The sequence below is a fragment of the Leiobunum rupestre genome, chromosome 7 (genome assembly GCF_980474605.1).
Source record: "Leiobunum rupestre chromosome 7, qqLeiRupe1.1.hap1, whole genome shotgun sequence".
NCBI classification, from domain to species: Eukaryota; Metazoa; Arthropoda; class Arachnida; order Opiliones; family Sclerosomatidae; genus Leiobunum; species Leiobunum rupestre.
The window spans coordinates 5265281-5288802 of NC_143390.1; the positions used below are offsets into that span (position 1 = coordinate 5265281).

The 23522-nt window shown below is 38.1% G+C and overlaps 2 protein-coding genes and 1 pseudogene across 2 annotated transcripts; 2 read left to right on the forward strand and 1 right to left on the reverse strand.

The window, feature by feature from the left end:
- The first annotated feature begins 8794 nt into the window (after window positions 1–8794).
- LOC149933960 (zinc finger protein 862-like) lies at window positions 8795–11210 on the forward strand. The gene is made up of 3 exons (XM_090153385.1): window positions 8795–10705; window positions 10777–10872; window positions 10957–11210. The coding sequence occupies exons 1-3, from the start codon at window positions 8795–8797 to the stop codon at window positions 11206–11208; spliced, it is 2259 nt and encodes a 752-aa protein (XP_090009511.1). The 3' UTR covers window positions 11209–11210.
- A 4244-nt stretch (window positions 11211–15454) lies between these two features.
- LOC149933961 (uncharacterized) lies at window positions 15455–17645 on the forward strand (annotated as a pseudogene).
- A 1090-nt stretch (window positions 17646–18735) lies between these two features.
- Window positions 18736–19396, reverse strand: LOC149933962 (uncharacterized). The gene is made up of 2 exons (XM_090153386.1): window positions 19278–19396; window positions 18736–19216 (listed from the first exon to the last, which is right to left on the reverse strand). Exons 1-2 carry the CDS (start codon window positions 19394–19396, stop codon window positions 18736–18738), a joined length of 600 nt encoding a protein of 199 aa, XP_090009512.1.
- Between the last annotated feature and the right edge of the window lie 4126 nt (window positions 19397–23522).

Below are 23522 nucleotides of genomic sequence, written 5' to 3' on the forward strand. Positions count from 1 at the left end.
TCCCTCAAACTTAGTTGCCAAGGACGAAAAATAGAAAGTCATCCAAAGGGGTAGCAACAGAGACCCCTCCAATAGAAAATAGCGCCGCCTTCCAACCCCCCCAGGAAACCATAACTGCAAGTAAAAACCACTACCAAGCCTACACTTCTGACACCCAACTTCCCCCCCCCCCTGGACGGAAGAACAACAAAACCAGAGAACACAAAGGAAATAGCAGGAATTAACAGGAAGAGTTCGAACAGAATCGGAACTAGGAGAGATCCCCAACCCAGTCCGGGCTTAGGCCGCGATATCCCAAGAACGTAGTCAAATAAAAGATGCATAATGCACAAAATTAACGGTCAACCCAAAAGAGGCGAAATGCCCATCGCGTTTAATTTCAAATGAATCCCTAAATCCAAGAACGTTTTTCCCGTGATGGAAAAACTATCAGCAGATCGAGTCAACTAAAGGCATCCCTCCAAATCCACCGGTCGTCGAAGTATCATCCCACTGGCAAAGGACATTCCTGGGTTCCGTCCCCTTCTTATCGAGAAATAAGTCGTCCACGTCGCTTCTGCAGTAACCAGATATTCGAGACACCAAGAAACAGAGCCAGCGAAAAGAAGACAACATCCCCTGACAGCGAAACCGTAACGTTGAAAATTTCCTTGAAAAACCCCCCTTACTATTCCCTGAGACGAAAAAACTACGTTTAAGAATATACGCTAATCCCCGACAAGTTAAAAGATTGAGTCTAGAGCCCCTAAAACCCTGTTAAATCGATACTCCCCAATAATTCCTCTAATACGAAGTTGGAAGTGTTTTGTCAATTTCCTGTTCGAGAACGAGAAAAGTCCCGTGTCGAGAGCCCCAAACAATACCCCTTTATTCCGACCAGTATAAAAACCAAAAGGTATCTTAAACGATATTTACCTTAGCCACGCCAGTATAGTTTTGAGCCACCCCGATAAATAGTATTAAATCTAAATAAATTTAAGCGCTTAACGCAAGTTCTCTCTTTATTTTATTTAACCGCCCCAATTTTAAAAGATCTATCACCCACCATGGCTGCCAGGTCCGATTTACGTAAGACGTCCCATTTTTTAACTTTTCGTTTATATTGTGTATTTTTATTATTTTTATCTATCAATAAAAGCATTTCAATCGAGAATTTCATTGAGTAACCTAATCACTGTCCGATATTATCATCTTTCTTTTACTTATTATCACCAACGCACTGCTACGTCGTAATATAAAACGATACACGCGGAGCGAAGGGGTAATAATACATACATTCTCACATTTAAACGTGGTTTCCTGGCGGGATATTATTTGTGCCATATCTTTAGTGGCGTTTAAATTTTATGGGCAACTCTAAATATTTTGGGACGCTGGGGAACCAAGTTTCCATTTGGTCACTTTAAAGGGGAAACTTGAAGCTTTAGTAGTTTGGCCTTATTGGCGATGAATCAATTTTATGGCGAATTTATATTCGAGGAACATTTTCCTGAAAATATAGGTTTGAATGTTTTTTTATAAATAAATTCGATCTTACTTTCTCTCGGGCTATTCTATTAATTTTTGGCATTTCTTGCAAACGTAATACGTTTTGAAAATTTTATCTTCTTTTAAACCTTCGCACTTAACGTGAAATCATCTACGACAAGAAACGCGGAACACTTGGCGATCGGGAAAACTATCGGTACATCTAATTCGCAAGTGTCCCATGCCTGTGTATTTGTAGTGTTGAGCCACCCGCTTATTTCAAAATCGGTATCGCTTTGTACTACGGAGCACATCAAGTTTGAACCTTTTCTAATCGACTCGACATCGGGCAGACATTTATTCTTTTATAACGATCGCGTCTTATTGGCGTAGTCTTTTTTGTTACTGTATTCCTTTGCCAACAAATACAACCATTTGCGACCTTGCGAGCTACTTATCTTTAGGTTTCGGGTTTTTTGGCCCGTTAGGTAGAGTTGTCCGTATAAAGCGCAGTCGTATCCATTAGGCTGCTACTCGCAATCTGTACTCTTAATGCACTTCCATTCTTCCGGCTCAAATGGTAGATTCGCAGTCTGTTAGCACATGTGTACTATCGTACGAAGGGTTCGGAAGTGCAAATCCGTAGGAGAATAGTCGCCCAATGGGTCTAAAAGGTAAATCTTCTTGCTTTTGAAATGGACGAGTCCCAGTAACATATGCATCTGTTTCTCGAATGGTTTGTCTGGAATTACGGCGGCAATTATATCTTTATTAAAGCCTTGGTCAATACGAAGGTAACCGGCTACACGCTGGAGGAAATTGGAAGAACTCTGATCTACGAAAAGCTCCTTGTAAACGTTTTCGTACAAGGTTGTAAATAATGGCAAGACGTTATCCGTCTTTTTGAGCTTTCGAATTAGGACTGGCATTGATAAGTTTATCAGAATCGAGGATATCCACGCTCCGTCTTTCAAGCATTTAAACGTTTCGCTTTCGTAATTCGTTTTGGAAACTGTTTCAAAGGGAACGTTTTCCAGACGACCATCGAAGTTCTTTATTACTTCTATCGTCATTTCTTTTCCTACTGAAGCTTCGATTCTCTCCGTTACTACGAGTGGCGCGCTTTCAATATTCTTTATAGAATGGCCTTGAGCTATTTCCGTGTTGGAGCATTTCTCGCTTAGATCATGTTTATCTTTTCCGCCTACTCTAACAATGTTTTAAGTAAATCAAAAAGGACTTCAAATCTTAATGACAGTATATAATTAGAACCAAACATTATGTCTTTAAACTTGACATTCAATTCTACTTACCAAGAAAACACTAATTCGCTGTTAAAACGTATATAATACCATCTCATCAGTAGCACACCACTATTTGCTGAATGCTGATCACCACTATACAGTTACACGCAGTGTGGATAGGGGGCGCTGCCGGAGTTTTCGTTAGCGAATAGAGATTGGCCACAACGTAACCGTTCGGTTGGATAGGGACTTGAGTACGATACCGGTATTTCCAATTACCCGTGTGATCGGAAAAAGCGCATTTGGCTATTTTCTCAAGGGTATGGCGACAATGAATCAATATTTCCAGTTTTCCTTCGTTCTCCGGTAACTGAAGATTATCAGTCGGGAGCGAGTCCAAAATGGCAATTGCTTTCTCGTATTTAACAATAATACCAAGCAACTAATGAGATCCTCCAAAAATATTTGTCGTGATTAGGACAAAGATTTATTCTTGGTCACCCTTCTCGTCTTCAAGGAATCGTTCTACATTCCCGAAGTTACTTTCTAAACTCGCGGCCAACGAGTATAAACACGAATCTATAAACGAAGCGCTATCACTGAATTTGCTGTTGCGAATTAAGTATTTCATACACTGATTCAGAATAACATCTTCAATGTATTCACCGGGTTTGAGAATAGAAAATTCTTCACTTTCAAGACTTTGGCGACATTCCGGAGAACAAACCCAAGGATCGTTAAAGTTTAACTCTCCCACATCGTGAGCAGAGTTAGTTAGTTAGTTAGTCTTACCCTCATCTGGTATCTTTCTTTTTTGACTTGTCCGTCTTTCGGTTCCATCAGTTTTTAGGCCGTCAGCTATTTTTGCCTTTTCGATTGGCGTAGACGACTTTCTTTTAATTGGCGCGTTAAAAGTTACAGTTCTCTTCGGAGTATCGGGAATGGACAATGGAGCCAATAAACCACCACTCCGGTCGTTAGATTCTAAGTCCTTCAAAGGCGTCGACTGATGACTTTGTGTGCCAACGATGGAGTCTTGTGACGCTACGTAAGAATCGATGTCCTCGAACCTTCGTTTTCCGTCCGGTTTGGTACTCTTAAAGATCTTTTTCCCGGAACCTTTCTTTCTCGTTATTGCCGTGAGAGACGGAACGTCCGGAATCTTTTCTGAAAATGCGCTTTTATTTCGAATCATTTCTAGAGCCAACACGTGAAAGCAGCGGCTGTTGCCGAAATTGCAACTACAAGACTTTTTCTTGTTACTGGTGTTAACAACATGGTATTCGTTCTTACTGGGATCTCTGACCACATAAACCATCGGATTGGTAACGAGTGTGACTAAATTTTGTCTCAGACAAACTGAAGCCAAGAATTTCTGGGACCATCTACCCGTGTTTCTCTCCGTTATGGGATCCGAAGAATTCGGTACCACGCCCATTCTGGCCGCTTCGACTATTTCGCTTCTGTTCGCCAGGGAGATATTGAGTTTCAAGTTTAACTTTTCGTTACCTTCAAACTCCGGCTTCAAGTGGTATTCTCCTTGGTCATCGACGGCGCGATCGTAGTCGTTTAAATCAATGCTCTGTACATCTTCTAAAACCATAATGGCGTCGTCGATCTGTTTCTGTTCCCCTTCAGCAACTACCGGGTCAGCAACTACCGGGTCAGCAACTACCGGGTCAGCAACTACCGGGTCAGCAACTACCGGGTCAGCAACTACCGGGTCAGCAACTACCGGGTCAGAAACTACCGGGTCAGAAACTACCGGGTCAGCAACTACCGGGTCAGCAACTACCGGGTCAGCAACTACCGGGTCAGCAACTACCGGGTCAGCAACTACCGGGTCAGCAACTACCGGGTCAGCAACTACCGGGTCAGCAACTACCGGGTCAGCAACTACCGGGTCAGCAACTACCGGGTCAGCAACTACCGGGTCAGCAACTACCGGGTCAGCAACTACCGGGTCAGCAACTACCGGGTCAGCAACTACCGGGTCAGCAACTACCGGGTCAGCAACTACCGGGTCAGCAACTACCGGGTCAGCAACTACCGGGTCAGCAACTACCGGGTCAGCAACTACCGGGTCAGCAACTACCGGGTCAGCAACTACCGGGTCAGCAACTACCGGGTCAGCAACTACCGGGTCAGCAACTACCGGGTCAGCAACTACCGGGTCAGCAACTACCGGGTCAGCAACTACCGGGTCAGCAACTACCCACTTCATTATGCAACAAATCGCAAAGATCAAAAATAAGAATATAGACTGTATCGCTTCCAACAGCGAAACATACATTTCTTTCACCTTGGGTAAACTACGGTTTGTTGACAGCATCCGATTCTTACCAGCTTCTCTCGAGACCCTCGTCGGAAATTTATCGAAAGGTGGGACTGACAAGTTTCCGCTCTTAAACTCGGTTTTCACGTCGGAAGAGGTTAATTTACTTCTGCGAAAAGGAGTTTATCCGTATTCCTACATGGATTCGGAAGATCGTTTTAAAGAAACACAACTTCCACCTATCGAGTGTTTCTTCAACGATTTAACCGATGAGCCTCTCTGTGAAGCCGACTACGAGCATGCGAAAAACGTCTGGAAAACTTTCTACATCGGAAATTTGGGTATGAACACTATTAAAATAATAAATATGTATAATCTTTAATTGAAACTTTTATTTTTAAAGGACGGTATCACGACATTTATGTTTTGTCTGACACATTACTTCTGGCAGACGTCTTTCAAAATTTCCGTCAGATGTGCGTGAATTCGTATAGTCTAGACCCCGCACATTCGTACACAGGCCCGGGTTTTGCGTGGCAAGCGGCCCTTTTTATGACGAAAGTGCGCTTGGACTTATTTCTAGATGAAGAAATACCTCGAATCACATGACCCCTCCAAACCCGATAAATATATTTGTTATCTCGGTAAGAATAATCAACATTTTTATGAAAAATTTAATTATAAAAAAAATTAAAAAATTTAATTTAAATTTTTTACTTTTATTTTTTTTATTAAATTATAAAAAAATTAATTATAATAATAATTTTAATCAACAGACGCAAATAACTTATATGGAACAGTCATGTGCGACGCCTTACCCATGAAAAATTTCAAATGGATTGATCCGTCCTCAGACAGTGAACGGGAAATTCTAAGATGTCCCGACAATTCTCCGGAAGGTTTTATTGTCGAAGTAGACCTAGAATATCCCAGCGCATTACACGATGTCCATAATTGCTACCCACTGGCACCAGAATCGATGAAAATTAAACCAGAAAATTTGTCCACGTACTCTAAGGAACAAATGACATCGCTACAAATTCCAATCAAAGAAAGCCTACCGAAACTGGTTCCTAATCTTTTCAATAAAGAACGATACGTAGTTCATTATCGAAACCTAAAATACTACGTGGAAAAGGGGCTCAAAATATCTAAAATTCATCGAATTTTGAAATTTGACCTGGTTGAAGACTTATATCGACTTCAACACAGAGAAAAGAAAGATGGCGGCTAATGAATTTGAAAAGGACCTATTTAAATTAATGAACAACGCTGTTTTCGGTAAGAAATTAAATCAACTTTAACATTTTAAATTATTTTTTTTCCCCAGGTAAAACGATGGAAAACTTACGTTTACGTAAGGATTTCCAGTTAGTCACCACACCGGAAAAGGCGGTAAAGAAAGCTAGTTCCCCGGCGTTTGAGAAATTTACTATTTTTCAAAATGATCTCGTGGGAATTCATTCTATCAAGAAAAAGCTTATTCTAAACCGACCTATATACACGGGGTTTGCAATTTTAGACCTATCGAAACTCCTGATGTACAGATTTCATAATGACGTCATTAAAAATCAGTACGGTGAAAAGGCTAAACTACTTTTTACCGACACCGATAAGTACATAAATCTTCTAAGGTTATTTCGTAACATAACTAAAAATGTATTCTATGTTTACAGACAGTCTCACCTATCAAATCGAAACCACTGATTTGTACGAAGATTTCGCCAAACAGAAAGAAATGTACGATTTTTCTGGATACCCCAAAAATCACCCTCTGTTTGACGAAACCAATAAAAAGAGACTAGGCAAATTTAAGGATGAGATAGACGGTACCCCAATTGAGGAATTTGGCGGGCTTAGACCCAAAATGTATTCAATTCTACCATCTAAAGGCGAGAAAAAGGGTTTACCCCCATTTCGCCCAAAATAGTTCTCCCAATTCCAATTTCTCCCAATTCCAATTTCTCCCAATCCCATTTCTCCCAATTCCATTTCTCCCAATCCCATTTCTCCCAATCCCATTTCTCCCAATCCCATTTCTCCCAATCCCATTTCTCCCAATCCCATTTCTCCCAATCCCATTTCTCCCAATCCCATTTCTCCCAATCAGCGTTGCCAACCTGATTGAATAGAATTATCGTACCAACACCTGAAAATTATCGTATTTCGGTCCTATTTATCGTACGCTTCAAAAATATCTAGAGGTCTGACTAGCGAGTTGAAAAGGGGGCGAAATTAAAAGGGGGAGTGTTTTTATCTCTCTTTAGAGCACTGATGGCACGATATTCCACTGGCAGTGTTGCCATACGTACTATAATTATGGTACTATTTTTTGAGAGCGTACTATATAGCTCCAAAATGTACCATATTTCCAACCTATTGTACTATAATGGTACTATTTTTATATTTACACTATTTCTATTACAAAAATAATAAGAATATCTTATTAACTAGACATAAAATACTAATTTAAAGTATAGTTAAAGTTACGTAGTTTTTGTTTTCAGGCGACGAAATATTAAGCCCACGTTCAATTGTTGCCAGATCACTCAGAAATCGGAATTTCTATTTGGTGCGCGGCAAAATTTCGAAAATCGTTCTAGTTTGTTATTCCGAATTCTATAGTCGATACAGACTACATCCACTCCCTATAAAGAAACGACACACGAGGACAGTTATCTGCATGTTTTGCAACAAACACTTTAAATTAAAACAAATTAATACTATATTATATTGGTACCATAATTTCTATTCTTGTACTATACTTTTTTTACCCTTTTTACAATAATTCGGTCAGAAAAATCTGGCAACGCTGAGATTCACCGGCTCGTAGGAGTCAAAGACTATATTCTTAGCCAAAGCTAGGAGGATTCAAGCTAACCTATGGACTGGTCGTCTCCCGTTTTAGTCAGGGCAGTAAAAAATTCCCGAACATAACAAATATCGCCATCTACCGTAGAACTTTTACACTTTTAATCGGCTTTTCGCCTGCTAGTTTTTCTGTTCGCGTATTTCAAGACTTGTGTTTACAGTAGGAATTATATATTACAAAAACATAATGCAACAGATGTCTAATAAATATATCATTATTTCGTTATATTAAACGTTGTAACATTTTTTGGGTGTAAATTACAAACGTGGTGATGTTGTTTTAAAGTTTCAACAGTAATGCTTTGACGGTTAATCGACTCGATCCATTTTTGGGTTATGCGTATGTTTATACCATTCTTACCAGGTTTAGGTATGGGATGAAAACACTAAATCTTTATGGCACCTAGAGTCACTACGACATTTAACATAGCAACGGAATCTTCCCATTACTAAAATTATTGAACTAGTAAAAACTTCATTAAATTCTATGAATATGTACAATAACTAATTTCCTAAAGTGAAGTCATGTGGAGAAGTATTCGTCCTATTCAAGCAATGAGCCAATAAATTAAGCAACGGCATTTTCATATTGGAAAACTTGCAGACAAATCTTTTTAAAAATATGTTGAAAAGGTGGCGCTAAACTCTTATGTCCACGATTCTGCGTTGCCGTAGAGAGAGTGAGACGAGCCGGTAGTCGGAGAATACACTTTTCTATTCCAGGGTACTGAGTTTTCATATTCCTAGGCGCGATAGCCTATATAGTCTGTAGGAGTAAAGGAGTTAGGCCTAGGAGGAGTGTGAAGGCGCGAAAATATTTCTCACTAGCTACAACCTATTATCTCGGCGACCGGGTGACGTTTTACATTTCTCGACATTTGTGTTATTGAAACTTAAAACATAAACGATACTACATATCGCTTCACAAGCCTTCACTATGAACAGGGAAGAAAGTGACGGAGATTTAGAGATAGTTGATTCTTCAACGCCATCAACTTCCACCAAGAGGCGTCGAGCAGAACCAGGGACACCGGAGAAAGTCAAACGGAAGCGTGGGGAGTCGACTAAGAAGGAAAAACACCGAAAACAGCGCTATCGTTATGAATGGGAAAAGATGACAGAATTTAAAGCCTGGCTTCGCTCAGTAAAGAACGATCCTTACAAGGCATCTTGCACGGCGTGTAATATATATTTCACTGCAGAGTTGACCGTGATAAAAAATCATGCCAAATCTAAACCTCACATGAATTTAGGTAAGAGCTTCTCTGGACAACGCAGTATTGTACAATGCATAGCGGTGGACAAAGATAAGCTCGCCTTTGAAAATTACATCAAAATTGCTGAAATAAGGACTTGCGCGCTTCTAGCAGAGAAACATTTCTCTTTTAATTCTGTGAAATCCATCGTGGCCAGAGATAAAGCCTGTTTTCCAGATTCTAAGATTGCCAAGGCCATTAAACTTGGACGAACGAAGGCTACAAATATTACTAAGTTTGTTATTGGAAAATTCGAGTCCGAGGAACTGGCACAGAAATTGAAGTTTAGAAAATACAGTGTTATAATTGATGAATCTACCGACATAGGAACTGTGAAAAACATGTGTGTTTGCGTGAGGTTCGCCGACAGAGGCAGAGTGGTAACAAAATTCTGGAAACTTGTCCAAATCTTCAGTTCCGAGGATCCTGATTCTGCAATAGAGGGTGCAACCGCTAGGCGCTTATTTGAGGAGTTAGAGAATACCTTTCAAGAGGCTAACATTCCAAAACAAAACCTTATTGGTTTCGCCAGTGATGGCTGTAATACTATGTTTGGGTCTAACAATTCAGTTGCTCAACGTATGAGTGTGCAATACCCTGGCATGACGCTGACCAAATGCATTTGTCACTCGCTCCATTTGTGTGCCAGCGAAGCGTGCAAAGAACTACCCCGTGCCGTAGAAGATTTAGCTCGCAACATTTATGGTATTTTTAAAACTAGCAATAAGCGTCAAGCGGAATTTGCACAATTTCAAAGATTTTTCGATGTGGACGTACACAAAATTTTACGACCATCTCAAACTAGATGGCTTTCTCTCAAACAAGTTGTGGACAGAATTCTCGAACAGTGGGTCCCCTTGAAAAACTTTTTCACTCTGAAGGGATTTGAATTAAAACTTTTATCAGTGGACAACATAATAACCGCTATGGCGGATCCAACAACGAAACTTTATTATTTGTTTTTAGAGTGGGTGCTACAAAAATTTGTTGATCTGAATAAATTGTTTCAAGGAGATGGTGCTTTAATTGCAACAGTCCACGAGCAGATGTGCAAAAAGTATAAGGAGATTTTGTCCTGTTACTTAGACCAGCGTCATGTGAATCAAACAGATCTCGAAAAAATTGATCCAAGCAATGCCCAGAAATTTGTATCCCTGCGTCAACTATACCTTGGGGCTTCATTGGTAAACATGGAAAATGAACCGGAGCTCAGGTCCCACCATGATTTAGCGAACATGCTAAATCATTTCCGCACTCGTTGCCGAAATTTTTTAATCATAGGTTGCCAAGAAATGCGAGCCAGATTCGATTTTAGCAACCACTCACCCTATGCTAAAATGAGCTGTCTCCACCCCTGTATTGCAATGTCGTTGAGCGACCCACGAAGGCCGAATTCTCTTGTTGATCTCGCAACCACTGTTCCCCGTGTATCGGAAATAATTTCTGACAAAGTTAAACTCCAAAAGGTCGACGACCAATGGCGGATAATGCTTCAGATAACGTTTCCCGATAACATTTCGACGATGGCCGCTGATGAGTTCTGGAGTGCAGTGGGGGATCTGACGAATTTAAATGGGCTTCAAGAGTTCAAGGTGAGTTCCCGTCATTAATTACATGTCTGTTTTTCCTCGACAAATCGTATCAACGTACATGGGTGTTACAGGAACTTGCTGACTTTGCGTTGGACGTCCTAGCGCTACCACATTCAAGCGCGTGTTGTGAGCGCATTTTCTCAAAAATAAATTTAATGAAAACAAAGGTAAAAGGTCACCCCAATTACATCATTATCTCATTTTGTCGTGCTTGCACGTTCCAATTAAATTATTTTTGGTTCTATGTTTAGGTCAGGAACAAGTTACAAACTGATACCATTAACGGCCTTTTGTTAACCTCCCAAAATGTAGTCAGTGGTGGTGGAAGTAGTCGTTTCGAAATAAAACCGTCTATGCTTTCCCTTATGACTAAGGACAACCTTTATCCTGCGAAAGAAGCGCTAGGTCGACAAGGGAAAGGAGACGAGCTCAATGTCGACGATAGCTCGGCCTCTGAACTTTTCGACGAAATAGTGTTTCTTGACCATAAGTCAATAGATTGATTTCGCCTATTTTAATTGTAAACATATTTCAAAGAATAAACTTTGATACCAAACATAAGCGTCAAAACGGGAATGTTTCAATAACGTACATTACAAAAACTCATTCCGACTGAATTATCGGACAATTTTCAATATCGTACGTTTTAATATCGGAATATCGTACATCCTGCTGAATTATCGTACAATTGCCGATATCGTACGTTGTGATATCGTACATCGTACGGAAGGTGAAATTATCGTACAAAACGATAATTATCGTACAGGTTGGCAACGCTGCTCCCAATCCCATTTCTCCCAATCTCATTTGTCCCAAAATAGTTATCCCAAATCCCATTTGTCCCAAAATTACACTCGGTATAAACATTATATATCTCTGCACGAACTTTATTATGAACCTACTATAAAAATATATATTACATGAAATAAGTCCAAGTAATTCTTTATATTACTACAATAAGGATATGCCTACTAACCTAATCTAACCTAACCTAACCTAACCTAACGCCAAGTCAATTCTCATATTCACAAAACGGTAAACTTACTTTGTTTACCGATTCCAAAGGGCTGGACTCAACTGCCGTCTTCATCTCAATCACTGCACGTTTTTTGATTACTCGTAAATGATCTGTGGCATGATCGTGATTATTTTTTATATAAAACAGTTTTTCCTTCGGTTGCCATTGTAACCTTACAATCCGCAATAGCACAATGCCAGTACTTTTTATTATTAACCACGTTTTTAATCGACATTACTTGTCCGCGGTCTAACGGCACCATTTTCGCTTTAGAAGTTTCAATCCAATCGACCTTCATTTTGCAAATGAACAAACAATCAAAGGCGTTTGGGGTTATATACAATTTAAAAAAATTGTAATAATAAAATACGATAAGAATATATAAAAAACGCTTTGAGTAGAAAACTGGTAATAATTAAATGCGGTGAGATTTGGGCCCCTTCCTATTTTATTAGACAATGTCGTCAAAAAATATAATGCCGTCAAAATGTTACGCTGTATTTTTTTCGACATATCGACTCGTACCGATGAGATCTAAAACCGCGCAATTACCATATATTTGGAAAATAATGATTTCGAGAAAGGGGAATCCATATTTTTGGGAATATTGATCGTTGGGAGAAATGGGCATCAATTTTTTTGGGAAACTTGATCGTTGGGAAAAATGGGAATACATATTTTTGGGTTAAATGAACTCCGGTTCGGAGAAATGGAATTGGGACAAATGGGACACTATGTTTTTGGGAGAACTGATAACTTTGGGAGAAGGTAAAAATGGAATAAATGGGAACATACCAGAAAAAGACATGCAAGGGTGTGTGTAAACGCGTTGTGCAGAAGCGCGTCCGTCACGCGGAGTATCGCGACTGTCTCCTAAACAGTAAACTTACAGTTGCCGAGATGAAAAGGATTGTTAGCAACAAACACATCGTAACAACGGTGCGACAAAACAAATTGTGTTTGAACCCCTGTGACGATAAACGTTTTATCCTAGATGACGGAATAACGACACTCGCGCACGGACATTATAAAACCAAATAAAATATTTTTATGACAAATTTATTGAGTATTTCTTGTATATGAATTCAGATATCATACGATCGTTTACATTTTTGTTTTCAGAAAATCTTTCCAATATACTAAACAATTTTATTCCCCGACACACGTTAATAGCAAAATAAACGCAATAACCACCGCAGGTCTTACTAGAATTTCCTTGTAATTGAACAGAATTATACGTCACAGTTATGCTGTTTCGCTCTATAAAATAGTTAAATTTAAACAAATCAGGACTGTTCCCGAAACCCTCGAAGAATGTACAATTGAGTGACCTTGAGAGATATATCATACACCAATGTTCTCCTACCCCATTGGATGTATCAGTGGTCACGATGTAAAGTTAAGGATACGTTTTCACATTTTCGGGAAGTTTATCGGCAGGGAAAACTCCTCTGAACAAATATTTGGTATACGGGTCATTCTTGAGTATGATTTCAAGTTGTTGCGAGTCCATTATGAACTTTGATCATATAAAACTGCTCTGTTCTTGTCGATCTCAACTAAAGATTGATATTCGGAATAGTAAATCACGCTAACTGTAGACGGCAATGATTCTCCGAATATTAATTCGAGACGAACGCTCCCGTTCTTTACCAGGTTGAAACAGTCAGTTGAACTTCCGTTGAAATCGGGAGTTAAGTCGAATACGAATAGCGCGTTTCCATTGGCGAATTCATCACGGTCGATGAAATTTCCTTCATCAATATTTCATTGACCAGTTTGAAGAAACAGATTAGCGTATGATCGCATAAACAACTTATCTTTGAAATTTGGATTTAATGGTTTTGCCGGGACACTACTACCATCAAGGTATAGGGCGATTTGAGTTAACGACAAAATTTTAAAGTTAAAAGGTGACATTTTGTAGTCTCCCAAATACGCATTCTGGTCTACAAATCCGATCACCACCTTACTCGGTATTTGACCATTATATAAGTTGTCTTTGACGCATATTTTGTTCCCTTGGGAAATTGAAAATGAATTACACTCCGTACGGGTGATAGGATATTTCATTGATGCCAGTTCCAAAGTTTTTACGTGGGATAACATAATCTCTGGCGTCAATCTAACTTTTCTGACAAACATTGATGCGTGTGTGAAAATAACTTTGCATTTTTCACCGTCTGTGTGTAAACAAAACTCGTTTGAGCTTTTGATAAACTTGAAATTTAGATCTATCAGCTAGGTTAGGAATAAGTCGATTTTGTTGACAAATATCGGCTCGTACAACTCCTATCATGTCAATAACACCTTCTTGGGCAAATTTTGCGCGTTTCGTAAATCCGTCGTTATTGGAAAATTCGTCAAATTTCCCAGCTTTGTCTTTATAGAATAGAGACGCGGTTAAAAAACTTTCCCTGGGCTGGCCAACCATATGTCAAAAGCGTTTGAATCATACTCTTGTAAGGATACTGTTGAGGGCATGACGTAACTGATCTATCACCCAATGATACATGAACTTCGCCAAAGAGACTATGTAAAAACAAATTTTCTGGACCAACTTTGTCCGCAGGAGTTGTGGTTTTAGACACAGCGTCGTGAATATCGGGTTTTGGTATAGTTCCATCTGCTTTCACAATTTTCACTTGAACTTGAAGTAAAGTATTTTTCAAATCAATGTACGTCTCCGAGTTTCCAGCGATACTAAAGATAATTGCTTGGTTTTCATTTATGTTTGATGTTGGATTATATTCAACCCATTGACTTCCTATTATACCAGTTTGAGTATAAGGTACGTGAAATAAATCAAGTTCCGAGCTAATGCTGTTCTGCGAACTGGGGTGAGCTCGAGACATGGTTTAATGATGATGATTACGAGAATATATCAGACTGAAGCAGAGAACGTCTTTTCTTCTTCCAGGTTCGAACTGAACTGATGATGGGAGACCTTTTACGTTTCCTTTTACGTCCATTTCCACTAACAAGGAGACTACCCGAGGTAGTTATCACCGATTTTGTTGAAACTCGGGGGTTATTTAGACCTTATGGTAGAATGAAAATTGCCAAAGGGAAAAGTTGCAATGGGCTTTAGTTTTCCTATGGCAACCGAAAATGTTTTTGATCTCTCCATTTAAAAAAGCATTGAATTTTCTCGGTTACCCAAATTTTGTTAAAATTTAACCAAAATTGATAAATTTTAGCCAAAATCATTGATCAATTTTACCCAAAATAGGTCAAATTCATCTTTTTGGGTAGGTTTTGAAAATTTAATTTTTTCAAATTTTTTTAAGTAAGTAAGTACCCTGTGAAACCGAGAAAATCCCATGCTTTTTTAAATGGAGATTTTTTTGTTTTGAGAGATCAAAAACATTTTCGGTTGCCATGGGAAAACTAAAGCCCATTGCAACTTTTCCCTTTGGAAATTTTCATACTACCATAAGGTCTACTTAACCCCCGAGTTTCAACAAAATCGGTGATAACCACCTCGAGTAGTCTCCTTGTAAGTTTACTCACTGCTTCGGCGGCTCTTCTTAAGGTTTCTTTCCCCCCCTCTTTCCCCAGAGATTTTAACGCGTCTTTAATAGTCGTTTTCGATGTAAGAAAGGGAAAAAAAGGGGGAACGAACTGATTCTGCGCAGAACGTGCTTTGTATCAAATTCCGCCATGTTAGAAATATTATTATTGCTTTTCTCATAGGATCCAACGTTAGTAAATTTAATTTGTTTAGAAAAATGGTTGTGTGTTGTGTTGTTGGTTGCAAGAGTAAAATTACGACACCAGATGTTAAGTTTCATCGATTTCCAAAAAAAAGGAAACACCTTTGGGCGAAAATTGTGAATAGGAAAGATTTTAAACCGAACGATGGTACTCGCATTTGTAGTGCTCATTTTGTAACGGGCTACCCTGGGTGGGAACAAAGTGATCCTGACTGGGTACCAACTTTAAATTTGCCCACTATCCGTAAAACAATTTCGAAATTGACATTGGACATATAAATAGTAAAAATTTTAGTTAATGTTAAGCCTAGGTTAGAGTTACTGTATACATCTGAGAGCATCTTTAATAATTTTCCAGGAAGCTGAATACCAGTGTTTTCTAAATGAAAAAGTTGAAGCTAAAAGGCTAAAAACTCCCCTGCAATTTCATGATTATTCATTTAAGAGTATTAGCATGGAAGAAACGTTGCCACCCGTTTCAGTTCCATTAATAGACCATGTTTCCTTTACCCTGCCTGTGGATGATATTTACAACGCCTTTGAACCTATACCTAATGGTAATGTATATTTTATTTTTAAATAACAATTTGTATTATTACTAATTTCCTTATTCATACAGATAATACGAACTTGAAACAGATGGTTTCTGTTGGAACGCAAACTGCCTATACAGACTTAGACATGGAAAACAAGAATCTGAAGAGCGAAATTGAAAACTTGAAGGCATCCATTAAAAGGATGACGTGGGGTGCGGATAAAATATCCGGCAATGATGAAATGACTAAATTCTACACGGGTCTACCAACATTCGCTGTTTTCATGTGGCTTTTTAAGTAGACAGTTGTAATTATAAATGACTCAAGGAGATAATAATTTATTTAATTACTTCCCAGTTTGTTGAAACCTAAAGCCGAAAAGATGACTTATTGGAGAGGATGCAAGGATCTGAAGAATCAAGCCCCACCATCTAAGAAGAGAAATTTTAAAGTCTCGCTGATTGACCAGTTTTTTGCTGTAATGGTTCGACTTAAAGTTGGACTGTTTTCACAAGACATTGCAGACAGATTTAATATCTCAATTTCTACATTCTCGGATATATTTTCTACTTGGGTCACCTTAATGGATGTAGAATTAGCGGCATTATTCCCATTTCCTACCAAACAGCTTGTGGATAAATATATGCCTGAATGCTAAAAAAATATCCAAACACAAAAATTATAGTCGACTGTACCGAAATATTTGTGGACAGGGCCGGCGGATATTGTGGGTATGGTGGGTAAAAGTACCCACCAGGGAAATTCCAAGTGGGTATTTTACCCACCCGGAATTGATGTCATCAAAGTCGGTACTGTGGGGATAGAGCCATGGCCATTGTCACAGAATAGCTAGGTTTCCACTCTCCTCGAAAAGGTTTTACAACGAATAATAGAGCCTACAAAATAATTTGCACAATTTTTCCGGGACTAAGTGTTTTTCTATCCCCTCGTTGATGAAGTTAGTTCATAATCGGGATCGTATTTAATGGTCTTCGTTGTACCGGCCACAATTAAAAATTCGTCACTGAGAGAAAAACCGCTTTCCCGGTTTTTCCCCACCTTCTTCTTCGCCCGATTGTAAGAGTGAGTCCGACTAACGCGTTGTCTGACTACCCACCCGAGATTAACAAGATCCGCCGGCCCTGTTTGTGGAGAAGTCATCCTCGTTCACTACACAAAGCCTTACATTTTCGAACTATAAAAATCACAACACTATAAAGTTTTTAGTAGGCATAACCCCAGGAGGGGTTATTTCTTTCGTGTCAGAAGCATGGGGCGGAAGAGTTTCGGATAAAGTTATCACTAAAGAATCTGGTTTACTACTGTTGCTAGAGCCTGGTGATAATGTGATGGCGGATAAAGGCTTTTTGATTGAAGATTTGTTAAAGAATATACAATGTGGTCTGAACTTACCACCCTTCCTAACAAATCGAGCGCAGTTTACAGAGAAAGAGATATTAGATACGAGAAGAATTGCGGAATTGCGAATAAATGTTGAACGTTCGATAGGGAGAGTAAAAAATTTCACATATTTGATGGAATAATGCCCATAACAATGACCAGATTGGTAAGTAGCATGTTTGCAGTGTGTTGCTACATAACTAATATATACAAGCCATTAAAGTAAAAAGTATTGGTTAATTGTTAATTCACATTCTCAGAAGTATTAGCAGTGATATAAAAAATTTATACCAAGCTAAATTCCAATTGCAATAAATTCATTTTATTTTGTCACATTAATCTTTGAAGTAAGTTAGGCCATCTAGTAATAAGAGACCTAAACATTTTTTATGGTGGACTTACTGTACCTATTATTAACATTCATTCATTAATCAAAAATGGAACGATGTACTTTTGGAAAAATGAAATAAGTTTTGGCAATAGTACACTTTCCCATAAGTCAGAATCAAAAGTAATTCTTTCGCGAAAAATATTATCATGAGTTGCTTCCGTAAACACAACAAAGTCAGCCCATTTCAATTTTTTTACCCCCATTTCCCCTAGCACTTGATAATAGTAATTAGATTTTTGGTCGAGATGAATTGTTCCGTCGATATTTTTTAAACAAAACTCTGGGAAATTTTGTACTATTTCACTAATTGGCATTTTGGTAATATCTGTCCCTTTCACAGAACAAGGGCCCTTGATTTCTAAAACACCCTTTGTATTTTCAAAAGGGTCGGTAATTAATCCATCACCACTGGCACCAATGAAAGAAAACTCTTCTAGCAGGGTTAACCCACTTGCTTCAACTGTTACATTAAAGGTGGTTTCGTAACATTTACGAGATATTGGTTCCAGCTGCTGCCCTCTCCGTATGGGATATGGTAATTTTGAGTAACTGAAAATAAATTTTTCTTTAAAATCTGTATAATGAACTAATATACTGTTAACTTACCGGTCCATTTTAGTAGGATTTAGTATAGTATCGACTAGAGAGGTAGGAAATTTCTTTTCTCTGCAATGAAAAATCTGACCAAAGAGTGAACTAGTAACTCTAGCTACTCTTAAGTTTTTCCACCAATGACTAGTTGACTGACTAGTTATAAGATTGTGAACGTAGTCTACTAATTCTTTAGACACAACCTGGCTTTTCACAAAACGTTCCGCGACAGCTGGATCCAAACGAATTTCATACGTTAAAGCTATTTAAATACAAAAACCAATATAACGAATGTAAAGATAATTTGATTCAGAATTTAATAGTTACCTGGTGTGAAAATTAGTTTCTGAACTTCCATTTTAAAATCTTGCCTATATTCAGTTGTAGAATTTTCCAACTCTTGAGTCATCTGGAATATCCGTCGCCAATGTATTTTCTATTTCTACCTCAAAGCTTGGTTCTGGAACACTGAAATCGTCCTCCACTTCTTTATCCAAATCCCAAAAATGAGCCGCTCCAGATTGGTGATACATTTTTAAGAGTTCTCGGACAGCCGCTATACACTTCTTCTTGTCTACTTGTCTGTCATCTGGATGGCGAGGATCAAACTTGGAAAATCGACATTCCTCAGTTTCTAGTTCATTTTTCGGGAGTTCAAGTAACTTCTTTCCTGGATTTAATTTAGGCTTACGAAAGCTCATTTCAGTTAATCGTTTGGCTGCCACAACTTTAGTTTTAGGTCCCTTCCAAGCGCATAGTTTTGATGTACAAGCAACTTGAAATTCTTCATCATTTAAAGTAGAATATTTTACCAAAAATAAAAGGAGAGCTCCGACATGGCTACAGCCACCAGATAACCTACAATAGAAATTCAATATTTAAATATGATACGAAAATGTTTAGTGGAAAAGATATTTACCCAACAACACATTCGCAAGCTCCTCCACAAATGGTAGCATCTCGCTTTAACGTATAAAAATTGACTATCCACCCGAAATATACACACAAAAATGTTTTTTCAAACAAATATATATACATTTAAGCCAGAGTCGTTATTTACCAAGCAATATTCAATATCTCCAGTTATATCATTAGCATCATCATGAGCCACAGCTCTATGAAATCCTTTAATATTTCTATTTGCAGAGTTGTCAATATTATTTCTTTTTTGAACTAGATAATCAAAGACCTCAATGGCAGTAAAGCCAGGTATAACTGACGGATGAGGATTCTTTGCCCAATTCCTAATATCATCTGGCTGTGTTGCGTCGCAACCACATTTATCTGAAAATTCCAGTATTATTATACGTAGACTATAATATAATTTCATGCAATGCTTACCTTGAAAATATTGGTGGACACCTCTATTAAAATGAAGTTGTGCCAATGCCTTCCTCTTCGCTTTGGAGTTTTGTTTAGGAGTGGATGTGGTAAAAGGCTGAGCAATAACATTCGCGGACAGACCAAAGTCGCTTTTAACATTAGCCGTTTCACTCGTTTGTAACGCATGTTCGTGACTAAGGCTTAAGATATTCTCATCGTTATCAGTTACATTATCACTGACTAGTTTGTAATATTCACAAATATTATTAATGTAATCAACCTTTTTCCATTTTGACTTAAATTTAATATTTAAATTTTCACATAACGCCTTTAACTTCTTAACATTTAATTTCTCTAGGCACGTTCTACGGCTATCCCCAAGGGGGTCTCATGTACGAAAATAAATGCTATTGGCCGAACCAGGTGACGTCACTTGTAACTTTGATAAGCCTAGCATTTTCCGAACCAGTGACGTCATGTACTATAGTAGAAGGCTGAGTAACAGACCTAGAATCAGACGACGGGTAAATCAAAGCCCCCTTTTCGAGGCAACCTTTTCTAGTCCAAATTTTACCAACCTTGGGCTATCCCCTTCCATTTCCCCACGAGTCGTCTGCTTTTGATACAAAGCTTCAACTGCGCATGTTCTTTACGTAGTTCGAAAAGGTCTATAGACACACCACTCGAGACGTCGGAAGCAATTTTGGCTCCGGTATTTAAAAATTTTCGACCAAGGAATGTGGCGCCCTTTTTGAGTAAAGGCATGGCAGACCGAAATGCCAAGGCTAATATATTTCCAAGACCATATCCTCTTTGCACGGCCACTCCGCGGTATACCGGAATTGATCCGTGTCCAATTTGATTTAAGTAATAGTTATTATAATCGTTTACAGAAACGTGATTTAGATTACGTGGAGACGTGTTTCTCCTTTGACTCGCTAACCACAAATGAACGGAAGAAAGTTTTACACGTGATTTTATAGATAAGCCCATGTTCTTCGGGGTCTAAAATGAAGAGTGACGTGAACTTTTCCTCGTTCGAAATGTACAGGCTGACCCATTTCACTCATAATATTAATTTCAATGGTTTGAAAATTGTTATGCGCAATAGGCATATAATGTGGTCGGGAAAACTCTTTCTCAACAGTGTCTCCGTCTTTTCCTTGAATACTTATAATACGTAATAATGGAACATCTGAATCTCCAACCGATCGACTTTGTATAATGTCCGAGTATAGAAACAGAGAATGTAACCCAGCATCCATATCACAGCTGAAAGGCGCCGTCATGGAAGTCACTACAGTTACATCTTTGCCTGGAGTTCTCGTGAATCCTAATATGATGGCGATTTTAAGTGGTATGTAAACTTGGTTCATTTTATAAAGTTCAACAATTACACGACGGTTCGGTTTGTTGTAATATAACTTGACTCTAGAGCTAATATTTCGCCCGTCAAACTGGTGAACTAACACTCTATTTCGCCTAAAATTAAATGGCCGACTTTAGCTCGACGCTAACGCGGTTTTTTTTTAAGTCTTTAAAGTAACTTATGTTTAATTAAAGTTGAAGAATGGCTCAAAACTGCGTAATCAAATCGTGTAAGAGTACATACTCAAAAGAAAACATATCTTTTCACAGGTTAGTGTTAGAAATAGTTCTTTTTTACCATAATTTCCAATCGCTAAGAACGCACTAGAAAACGCGTTTCTTTCAAATCATAGAAAGCTAGTTTTTTTAAATAATAAATGAAGAATGGTTCAAAATTCCGTAATTAAATATTTCAGGAGTAATTACTCAAACAAAAACATCTTTTCACGGGTTACTGTTAGATATAGTTGTTTTACGAGCAATGGTTATGGGGGAAACCGGTGCACAGTAATGGTTTATCGCGAATATCTACGTTAGTATTGTATGTACGGCTATAAACCCAATTATGAAAATTACTGTCCGGCTATTTCCCACAATAAAATGTTCTATGAACATTTTACATACGAGCAATCGTGGTGTCTTACAACTTTGCGCCTTCGTTGACTTAAAACGCATCCGCCGCTCTTCATGTAACCGCGTTTAAAATTTTCCACCCAGCTAACTCTTGTTATTTTTGCAATAAATCGCTTGAAAACGAAGCTATTGTGAAGGTTGTGTGAGACAAAATGGTGGGAAAGTCGGAATAATGGGTCACTTCAATTTAAGTTCATATTGACTGCCGTAAGGAATAAATCCAAAAGACCAGTATCAATGCTTTGAAAAGAAAACACGACACCGATGAGACTTTTCGACATGTAGAACGCGAGCGAATCAACCTACCAAATGATATAAGAAATATTCCACATACAAATTTTCCCGTTTATATGAACTTAAATGTAATATAAAATCGTCTTGAAAAATCGTTTATCGCTTTATAACATTCAAAAAAATTATTTTTCCCGCACCATGTAGATAACTGAACATCTGCTCGTCTAGGTAAAATTTGCGTTGTCAACGCGCGTATTAGAAAGCAAAATGAGATTTTAGAAAGTAGGTTGTAATTCGGAACGATATTAATACCTTTCTCGAATTTTTTGCATCAGTGAATTATAAATATGACTTGAAATAAGTTTCAAGATTTATTGAAAAGCTATATACTAAATTTACAAAATTATTGCACGACGGATACTTCATGGTTCAATATTTTATTAAAATTAAAGGTTTACGCTAGCTTTCGGGTCGAAACCCCTCTTCAGGCGTTCTGTTTCGACCCGAAAGCTAGCGTAAACCTTTAATTTTAATAAAATATTGAACCATGAAGTATCCGTCGTGCAATAATTTTGTAAATTTAGTATATAACTTCCACCATGGTTATAAAATTAAATATTTATGATTATTGAAAAGCTAGTTTCATAACTTTTCATCCATTGGTTGGTTCAAAATGTATCTTTAAAGTAGACGAAAATTTTAAGGCGCTGAATCTTGCCCAGTCTTAACTTCTTAAGCCTCGGTTTAATCTACTGAGTATTTTGAAACGGAAAAACCAGATTACTATCGTTAAATCTTGGTTAAATGATGGCGAACGCTCCTTGTAATCAGAAACAAATAACGAAATACGTTCTAAGCTTATTTAACGCTAAAAATTCAACGTATTTCGTTATTTGTTTATTTATCCAAGATTTAACGATAGTAATCGGGTTTTTCCGTTTCAAAATACGCAGTAGATTAAACCGAGGCTTAAGACTGGGAAAGATTTACCGCCTTAAAATCTTCGTCTACTTTAAAGAATAATTCTGAACGAACCAATGGATGAAAAGTTATGAAACTAGCTTTTAAATAAACCTTGAAACTTATTTAAAGTTATATTTATAATTCACTGATGACCAAATTCGCGAAAAGTATTAATATCGTTCCGAATTACAACCTACTTTATAAAATCTCATTTTGCTTTCTAATACGCGCGTTGACAACGCAAACTTTACCTAGACGAGCAGATGTTCGATTATCTACATGGCGCATTAAAAATATTATTTTTGAATGTTATAAAGCGATAAACGATTTTTCAAGACGTTTTTATATTACATTTAAGTTCATATAAACGGGAAAATTTGTATGTTGAATATTTCTTATATCATTTGGTAGGTTGATTCGCTCGCGTTCTACATGTCGAAAAGTCTCATCGGTGTCGTGTTTTCTTTTCAAAGCATTGATACTGGTCTTTTGGATTTATTCCTTACGGCAGTCAATATGAACTTAAATTGAAGTGACCCATTATTCCGACTTTCCCACCATTTTGTCTCACACAACCTTCACAATAGCTTCGTTTTCAAGCGATTTATTGCAAAAATAACAAGAGTTAGCTGGGTGGAAAATT

Coding starts and splice junctions, on each gene's coding strand:
- LOC149933960 (XM_090153385.1), top strand. CDS start 8,795: ATGAACAGGGAAGAAAGTGACGGAGATTTAGAGATAGTTGATTCTTCA. Junction 10,706..10,776: donor ATGGGCTTCAAGAGTTCAAG/GTGAGTTCCCGT, acceptor TGGGTGTTACAG/GAACTTGCTGACTTTGCGTT. Junction 10,873..10,956: donor TAAATTTAATGAAAACAAAG/GTAAAAGGTCAC, acceptor TTCTATGTTTAG/GTCAGGAACAAGTTACAAAC.
- LOC149933962 (XM_090153386.1), bottom strand. CDS start 19,396: ATGTATATATATTTGTTTGAAAAAACATTTTTGTGTGTATATTTCGGG. Junction 19,217..19,277: donor GCTTGCGAATGTGTTGTTGG/GTAAATATCTTT, acceptor TTTCTATTGTAG/GTTATCTGGTGGCTGTAGCC.